The 9,795-nt window shown below is 40.2% G+C and overlaps 1 gene segment (V, D, J or C); it reads right to left on the reverse strand.

The window, feature by feature from the left end:
* Nucleotides 1–444: 444 nt before the first annotated feature.
* LOC106838651 (Ig kappa chain V-III region PC 7940-like) lies at nucleotides 445–2,290 on the reverse strand. The segment is given in 2 exon segments: nucleotides 445–1,955; nucleotides 2,192–2,290. Coding segments are annotated over 2 exon segments (396 nt in total).
* Between the last annotated feature and the right edge of the window lie 7,505 nt (nucleotides 2,291–9,795).

Below are 9,795 nucleotides of genomic sequence, written 5' to 3' on the forward strand. Positions count from 1 at the left end.
CAGTCAAGCTACTGGCCAGAGCTCTACTGGTTGGGAGAGACCCACATCAATCTCACTTGCATGGTTAATGGCAAGCTTCATTCCCTTACCACAAGGTGGCCCCACGGCATGGCAGCTGGCTTGTCTCAGGGATAATGAGTCAAAAGACAAAGAGCAAAGGTGTCCAAGAAGGAAGCCATGGGCTTTTCTGACCTTTTATCTGATGTGGCATCCTATTACTTCTACCATAGTCCATTCTTTTAAGGCATGTCGTTTTACACTGAGGCTCACAAATTATGTAGCTGGTCCTGTTTTCCACCGATATGTACTAGACATGTGCAAAACTGAACCTTTAAACCTTCTTGTAAATGTTCTCTGTTTCATCAGCAAGGAATACCCCAGCCCATTATTCACATTCCGCTCTAGGAGAATGAAATCAGGTAAGCAGAATTTCTTTTTTTTATTGAGGTAACACTGTATTATAACATTATGTAAATTTCAGGTGTACATCATTATATTTCAATTTCTGTGTAGATTACATCATGTTCACTACCCAAAGACTAATTACCTTCCATCACCATACACATGTCCCCTATTAGTCCTATTACACATAATCTAATGTATGTGTGTAAGTATCACAAAAGAGAGCTAAGTATTCATGGAACCAAGTGTACTAAAGAAACTAGAGGCTGAAAAGAAGACTACAAGATAACATAGGATAGAAATCCAGTGATGGAAGTCAGTAGAGGTGAAAATGCATCATAATTTCCTGTATTCAACCGTGTGTAAAGTAACTAGAATAGGATCCTAAGTACGAGACCCAGAGAGATGCAACAGTTGGTGATGTCGGGAATATTGTCATGGTGGCTGTCACCCGTAGTTTATTTCACATCAGAATGGCTGAAGATGTAGCACTGAATCCTGCAGAATTATAAAAGTGTTGTTGCAAAAAAGCAAAGGAAAGGAGAGATGAGGATAGTTGCCAGGAGTTTGAATTTTAGTCATAACCCTTTTGAAACTAAGTAGAGCTGTGATGAGAGCACCACCTAGAGCTCATGCGTGAAGTTCCACACTCTGCCATTTAATCACTGTCTCCCTGACCCACTACCACACACCATACAATTTTCATATTTCTTCCATATGTAACCGCATCAACGTCTCTGGGGACACATAAAATATCTTGTCCAACTGATGAGGAAACAGATAAAACAGAAACAGACAAAAGAGAGAAGACAAGAGAAGACCTCGGCCATTTGCATCATAGAGAAAGAACACAAAAAGTTGGACGAAGAGAAAAGGACAAATAAATATACCTAGAAATGAAGACCTAGTTTGGGGGAATAACACAAAGATAGAGAAATCAAAGGGGAAAAAATAACTACGTCACAATTCTTAGTTTTCTATAACAACTACAGAGATCTTTCGTGTGAGGTCTGTAGTAATAAGAGAACTAAATTATAAAACAGGTCATGTGGGGCACATGTACGTACACATTGGTGTAAGAATTTTCTGGTTCATAGTTTGACCTCATTCTCCAAATAATCTAGACACAGGGGGTTGAGGTCCTGGTGGGGAGGAGCATCTGAGAGAGTTGAGCCTCAGTGAGCAGCTGCCTGGGGAGGTTTTTGTTTAGACCCGGATCACTGTGGGAGGAGACTCCTTACCCTGCTGGCAGTAGTAGTTTGCAGCATCGGCCTCCTCCACAGGATTAATTGTGAGGGTGAAATCAGTCCCAGACCCACTGCCACTGAACCTGGCTGGGACCCCAGACACTAGATTGGAGGCTGAAGAGATCAGGAGTTTAGGACGCTGTCCTGGTTTCTGTTGATACCAGTGAAGGTTATGTATGACAAGGTTATAATACATGCCAAAAGAACCAATACTCTCACTGGCCCTGCAGGAAATTGTGGCGCTGTGACCTGGAGACACCGTCAAGGAGGCTGGAGACTGGGTCAGCACAATGTCCCCAGTAGCGTCTGGAATGATAAACACAATAAACTTAACAGATGTACTGAGATCATCCCAATGTAGGCCCATTGCATTGTCGACACCTATAATCACAGTTATGAGCAACAGTCTGAGAAGCCAGAAAATTGGGTAACTTGAAACCTACAACAAGTGCTTTAATTCCAAGGACCAAAAGCCAGAGACACAGAAAGCAGGATGGCCACCATAAATTTGCCAACATTCCTCTGTATACCCGCCCTCTCACCTGGAACCCAGAGCAGCAGGATCCACAGCAGTGAAGCCCTTGACCCCATCTCTGAGAGTTGAACCAGAGGCTGCTTCTCAGGGGCCCTGACAAGCTGCCTTTAAGGATGTTGTGAGCTTCTGGAGCGTTGCCTAATGACATGCAAATCAGCTCAGAAGAGCTTGGGTTGATGCTCAAAGGGGACACCTGCTCACATTTCACCCAGTGGGACTTGGGGTCACAAAAACTTTCCAGTGTAGCTCAGGCAAGTCTCAAGGGATTTTGTGACCAGTTTACTGAATCTTTGCCTTAAGTCTATCTGAAATGCCGTGTGGGGGAGTTTATAGAGCTGCCCTTTTGTTACGATATAAATTGTTTTAAGAACACAATGACAATGAGATTGAGCATCATCTGCCTCCCTGCTGCTGACTGTGAGGTTATGTCTCAGACCTTCTCTCACAGAAGTGATTAGAGACCCCAAAGGCATTCTTGGATACCAAGTGGATCAGGAGCTTAGAAACTTGTTTCTCTGCTTGCTCATTTATAAAGTGTTTGTGCACTGCTGCTTGCGACTCTTGAATGGAGGAACATGTGTTAGTGGCTCCCTCTCCTGGAGAGATGGTCAAAATGAAGACTGGTTCAGCTCTCTGCCTAAAGCAAAAACTAGGCAATGCTCAAGGACAGAGTCAAGGGTGCTTGGAAAAAGTCACATGGCTATAAGAATCACAGGATCTCCCTTGAGTAACCAGCTGCCTAGGGAAGACGTGTGAACACACTGAAACACACACACAATCAAATACACTCCAATTCTAGCTATCAAGAAGTTAGGAAAATTGATGGCGAGGTGTATCAAATAAAAACTAGAGCTGGACAGTGGTTAAAGTGATAAAAGCAGATTTTATTCAGGACTATTGCAATAGGAAAAAAGAGGCCTCATGCAGAAACAAGCTCAACTCCACATACAGCTAGACAAGTGGGAATTTATAGCCAAGGAGCAAGGTGGGGGTCAGTGAATAGAAAACTCCTGAGGAACCATCAGGACTAAGGGGTGGTGGTTGGGGGCGGGGGGGGAGGTGGTCTAGCTAAAATGGCCAAAGAAGACCTTTGCTAAAGACACACCAGAGTGACCAGATATCAGCTGAAGAATGGTGGAGGATGAGGAAACTGATGCGATATCAAAAGTGAGCAGATATGGAGGACTTTTGCTAAAGTGACTTAGCAGGATTCTAGGAAAACTAAATTTTACAAGGAAGTGCACAGATGGACCTAGGAGAAGGTTCAGGAGCCTGAATAAAGTTTGGTCAAGCAAAGATTCTCTATTGGGTGTGTTTCCAGTTTTTCTTTGTGATTCCCTCTTACCCAGTATCCAGGGTAGATCGAGTAAGAGCAGCTCAGCGCCTTGCCTACTGTGTGCTCTCTGTCAAGAGCAGAATGATTTTAGGACCATCCAAACCATCCCTTAAATATGCTCTCAGCCCTCAAGACTAGGATCTGGAGACAAAATGCAAAGATTCTTTTCTGTAAGCATCTGCAAGATTTCTCTTCTTTCTCGTTCTATCTTGAAAGATGCCCTCAATCTCAGTCCCATATCATTTTCACTTCTTTTGCTAATACTTTAAAATTCCAACTATCAGCACAGATTTTTTCCAGGTCTCTGATAACATCTACCTGTCAAAAGCTAATATATCCAATCCAAAGTGTGTAGGTGTATATATGTATATATACACATATACATATGAAAAAATATGTATATATTTTGCTAATTTCAATTTCATATATTCTTGTTATCAATTAGCTGCCTTAAAATTTTTAAAACTTAAATATTAGATCTAGAAATAATTTTCCCATGAAATCCACTGGAGATATATGTTCTGAGAAGATTGCATGTCTCTACATATCTTTTCTTGGAACAGTGAATAGAAGGACAGAGGGAGGAGGAATATTACCCACCAATGAAATTTAAATGATCCTCAAAAATATGCCAAGTGAAAGACGTCAGACACAGAAGACCACATACTATGTGATTTCGTTCATATGAAAATTCTAGAAAAGGAGAAATTATATAGCCAGAATGCAGATCATTGTTTGATTTCATGAGGCCAGAAGTGGGAGCAGTGATTGACTATGAATAGGCCTAAGGACATTTTTTGAGAATGGGAATTTTCTAAAACTGGATTGTGATGGTAGATATCAAACTGTACATATTTACTAAAATCTATTGACTAGAACACTCAAAATGAATGAATTTTGTAAGCATGTAAATTACAACTTCATAATGCTGATCAAAAATTAAATCAAATTGCATGTCCAAAAGACTAGAGATGCATTGCGTTAGGCTCTGAAAATATGGATTAAGAATGTATTAATCTTCCCACGCATTAATCAGTTGTATAATCAGAGAAAGCATTATATTCATCCACAGAAAATAGTGATGAGGAATGACGGGAAAGTCACCAGACAGTTAAATGACAAATAGTGGACCTCAGTAAATCTCTTATTCACATTTAAGTGCAAAACAAATAAATAAACAAAAATGAGAAATGATACGAGGCTAAACACTCCCAGAGGGAAGCCCGTTCATAGTGTGATCACCAAAAGGTCCCTCTTTAGCAGAGCTTGACAAAATTTCTGTAAAGGACCAGATAATAAACATCTTAGACTTTGCAGTCCATATGGTCTTTATGATGTCTACGCAACACTATCATTGTAATGCCAAAGCAGGAATGATTAATGAGTACTGCTGTGTTGCAATATATCTTTATATACATCCAAGAAAATTGAAAGAGGGGAGGAATACTCTTTTCAACAGATGATGATGGTACTACTAAATATCCACATGCAAAAGAATGAATTTTAAACCATATTTCACATGAAATACAAAATTAACTGAAAGTAGAAAAAGACCTAAATATAAGTGCTAAAACTGTTAGGAAAAGCTTTGGGGTAAATTCTCATGGTTTCCAACTTGGAAGCGTTTTCTTAGATTGTACACCTAAAGCACATGTAACAAAAGAAAAAATAGAAAAATTGCACCTCATCAAAATTAGAAACTTTTGTGCATCAAAGGACAATATTAAGAGAGTGAAAAACTGTCAAAATGGGAGGAATATGTGCAAATCATATATCTAATAAGATTCTAGTATTTAGAACATATAAAAAACTTCCAAGTTGAAAAATAAAAAGACAACACAATGAAAAATAGGCAAAGAATTTGAATAGACCTTTCTACAGAGAAAATATATAAATGCCAATAACCAAATGAAAGGATGCTCAACACCACTAGTTGTTGGAGAAATAAAAATAAAACCATTTCACACTCACTGAAATACCTATACTCAACGATAAGAGTTGATGAGGATGTAGAGAATTTGGAAAATCATAACTCGCTGATGGGAAAGTAAAATGATGTAACCACTTTGGAAAACATTTGGGTGATTCCTCAAAAAGTTAACATAGAGTTACCATATAACTCAGTAATTCTCCTCCTAGCTATATACACAAGAGAAATGAAAACATGTCTACATAAAGACTTGTACATGGATGATCATAGCAGTATTATTCACAATAGACCAACAGGAGAAAAACCCAAATCTTCCTCAAATGATGAATGGATTAAAAAAGGGGCATATCCATACAATGGAATAGTGTTCAGCCGAACAAAGAAATGACGTACTCATTACATGCTACAACACGCAAAAACTTTGAAAATATTACACTAAGGAAAAGAAGTAGTCACAAGGTAGTGCAGAGTACACAATTCTTTTATATGAAAAGTCCAGAATAGACAAATCCGTAGTGACAGATAGGAGATTGGGGTTCCCAGGGCTGGGGAGTGATGGAGGATAGAACAATATCAAGCTAAAAGATCCAGAATTCTTTTTGAGGTGCTGAAAATGTTCTAAAATTGACTGTGGTGAAGGTTGCACAAATTTGAGAATATGCTAAAAAATCATCAAAATGTACACTTTAAGTGAATAGATTGTATGGTATATGAATTAGTCTATTTAAAAAAACCAAACAGCAAAAGGCCAGACTTTCCCCAGGGACTATAGCTCGCCCTCCCTTAAACAAGAACATTATTTGAGAAGTTTTTCCCAAAAAGCACTATCTGTAAATTGTGTGCCGGGAAGCATTGTATCCTTTCTTATAGAAGTGTGTAGGCAGGCCAACATTGCCAAAGTACCCTACTACCATGGAGAGTAAGTACCGAGTAGAAAAAGAGCTGGTGAGTTAGTTGGCTGGGAAATGTTGGGTGATGAAGTTTGAACAGAGGAATAGTGTTCTGAATGGGCTATTGGACTTTCTCCTATCCAAGGGCCATGGCAGCAAAACTTCTCAGGGCGTGACCTGTTGGGGGTCTCCTGGCCTGTGACATGTGGAGATGAATTCATGGGAAGTTCAGGGAGGAGTTACCCAGTGGTCAGGGCAGGGAACAGGCAGTGTGTCCTTTCTTCTTTCTGGCGTTGAGAGCAGGTCTCTCTAGGACTTCTCCAGCCCCCCCCCCAAAAAAATCTTCTTCTCTTTACCTGCACCCTCGTTCCTCAGGATCCTTCATCACTCTAATGCTGCAGATATTTTTGTAAGACATCAAGAATACAGTCCTATCTTCCAAGAAGCTCTGGATGATGGGATCCTGTGCAAAGGAAGCAAAACCAATGAAGGACTTGGAACAACCCTTCTGGGAGAAGTGAACATTGGGCAGTGGGGCTGTCTTCTTCTGGGGAGGTTTCAAAGGGAAAAAGGTAAAAACAAACCTCTCCAAAGTTTATTTAATTCATGAAAGAGGAGGCAATGCCTTTTCCTCCAAGAAGAACTGACTTCTGATAACAGTGACAGCTGCTATTCATTCCATTGACAAAGGTTTATTAAGTTTCAACTTTGGGGCAAGAATTGTGGTGTTAGAATTTAATTTTCTGCTAAGTAACATGGCCTGCCCTACTCGCAGGAGGCTCATCTTGGCTATTAATTGTCCCCTGGAGGGAAAATCTTCTAGGGAAGCTCTGAGAAATGTCAAATCCTGTCTGCCATTGTGATTTACCCAGGAGTCCCATGATGATACTTGAAGGGGAAGGTGGAGGGGGATTGTGAACCACATTCTCCTCTGTGACTCTTCTGTGTCCACCTTAACTCTTCTGCATTCATATTGTCTAGGCCTGCCAAGCTCAGTCATGCTTCTGGGCTTTTGTCTTGCAGCTTCTCTCTGCCGGGAACACTCATACCCCACTTCCTTCACATCATTCATTCAATGTCCCAATGGCACCTCTTCAGAAAGGTCTTTTCTGGACACCTGCTCCATGAAGCTGCCATCCTTGTTCACAACCATTTAACATGGACATCGTTTGGTCTATTTTCTTTCATAGCATGTATCACTGACTGCAGTCAATTTGATTTGTGTATGTTTAATTGCTGGTGTCTCTGACTCACCCCAGCTTAATGTGAACATGGAGAAAGTGGTATCTTGTTTGCTCACTAATGTCTAGATGTTGACCGATGGGAATAAATGAATGAAACCATGGGCAGCGAGTGAACACATTAAAAGGCCCTGAAAAAACCTTATAATAGAAAACTCAATTATGGGTTTCTTTGCATCCTTTTCCATGATTATTTCAGAGGAACAACTCACTCTCAACACATTGTAGTACCAAGGTTACTCGAGACAATGTTTAGGTCACCATGGTCTCTCATCAACATCTTACAACTTGGAGCCATTGTAATTTCAACTGAAGATGCTGAAGAGAGTTTAGATGGCATTCCCACTGCAACTGTCCTCTTATCCTACATTTTAAAAGCCTCTGAACAAGCTCAGGGCACACATACAGAAGGCAGCAGAAATTTTTGTGTCACTAGGCAACAACTTGTTCTCCTCTCCTTGTTCATCCTGAAAGTATGGATAGGCTGAAATTAATAATATGGTGTTAGTAAGTCCTTGACTGTAGATAGTTACTTTAATGTAAATGGATTAAATTCTCTAATTAAAGGTATAAAGTGGCTGAATGAATTAAAAAACAAAACATAATTAGATGCTACCTACAAAAGATTCCGTTTAGCTTTAAGGATATACACAGGCTCAAAGAGAGGGATAGAAAAAGATATTCCATGCAAATGGAAAACGAAAGCGTGCAGGAATAACTCTACTTCCATCAGCTACGTTAGACTTTAAGCTGAAAACTGTAATAAGAGACAAAGTAAGTCTTTATATAGTAATAAAAGGGGCAATTCATTAAAAGGATTTAACAATTTAAATATATATGCACCCAGGTTGAGACCGCCTAAATACATTTGGGAAATATGAACAGATATGAAGGGAGAAATAGAAAATAACATAATAGTAGAGAACTTTAATGCCCCACTTTCCAAATGAATTGATCATCCAGTCAGAAAATCAACAAGGAAACACTGGACTTCAACTATGCCTTAGACCAAATGTACCTAACAAACATATATAGAACGTTTCAACCAGTGGTAGCAGAATACACATTCCTCTAAGTGTACAGGGAATATTCTTCAGGATAAACCATATGTTAAGTCACAAAATAAGCATTAGTAAATGTAAAAGGATTAAACATTTACCAAAGTATCTTTTCTGACTACAGTGGTATGAAATTGGAAATTAATAAAGGAGCAAAACTGGAAAATTCACCAATTTGTGGAAAGTAAACAACAGAAACTTGAACAACCAATGAAAGACAAAGCAACACCCAGGACAGCAAGGCCAATCTTCCACAGTGACAGGGACAGCTGAGAACGGTCTGATGCCTCACAGAGAACTTTTGTTCTTTTACATGAGATACTGTGATGTACCTTAGAGACAACCCTGACCCTGTTCGGGAAATTATGAACACATGGGCCACATCCCCTCAGTACTAGACATTTGTTTACATGGCAGGAGGGACAAGCATATCTGTGAAACCCCCAGGGCATGTGCTTGGGGTAGGGATGGCAACACAGGAAGCCTAGGGGAACCCAGGGGAGCCCAGGACTCCTCAGTTCAAGTTCTCAAGATGAGGTTTCCTGCTCAGCTGCTGGGTCTGCTAATGCACTGGGTCCCAGATAAGGACAGAGGGGAAACGAGAAAGGAGAGTAGGGTTAAGTGAGTGAGTTATGAGGGCACCACTGCTTTCCATGTGTATTCTTCTCCATGTTAAATGTACATGTCTTACCCTCTGTGAAAGGGAATGAAATGTTTTCATCTGTTAGAGTGGGAAAGATTCTAGAAAGGACCTGTGTCTTGTGAAGATGTGAAGAGAAAGAGGGGAACAGAGTAGGTAATTTCAGGAGGCCCCTTCAGACTTCAATTCTGTTTCTTTCTTGGGATTGTATATTTTTGGAATATAAATCTAAATCACAGAAATATGGCAGAAAAGGAAATAATGTATTAACCTAAATTAAATAACAGAACAGAAAAGGGCAGAGAGCATCACCAGGCGCAACAACAAGACTCAACTCCACCAGCTCTGCCTTCAGCCTTCATGGGGATTTGCATCAACCTCCTTACTGACCCTACCACAGTCTCAGTCCATCATCAGAGACTCATAAACAGGTCTTACCTAGGGACAGGTTCTGAGTTGCCTCAGGAGGCTGAAAGGCAGCAACATGATGCCACTATCCCAGATCTTTGGGCACCT

This window comes from Equus asinus, chromosome 6, assembly GCF_041296235.1.
Source record: "Equus asinus isolate D_3611 breed Donkey chromosome 6, EquAss-T2T_v2, whole genome shotgun sequence".
NCBI classification, from domain to species: domain Eukaryota; kingdom Metazoa; phylum Chordata; class Mammalia; order Perissodactyla; family Equidae; genus Equus; species Equus asinus.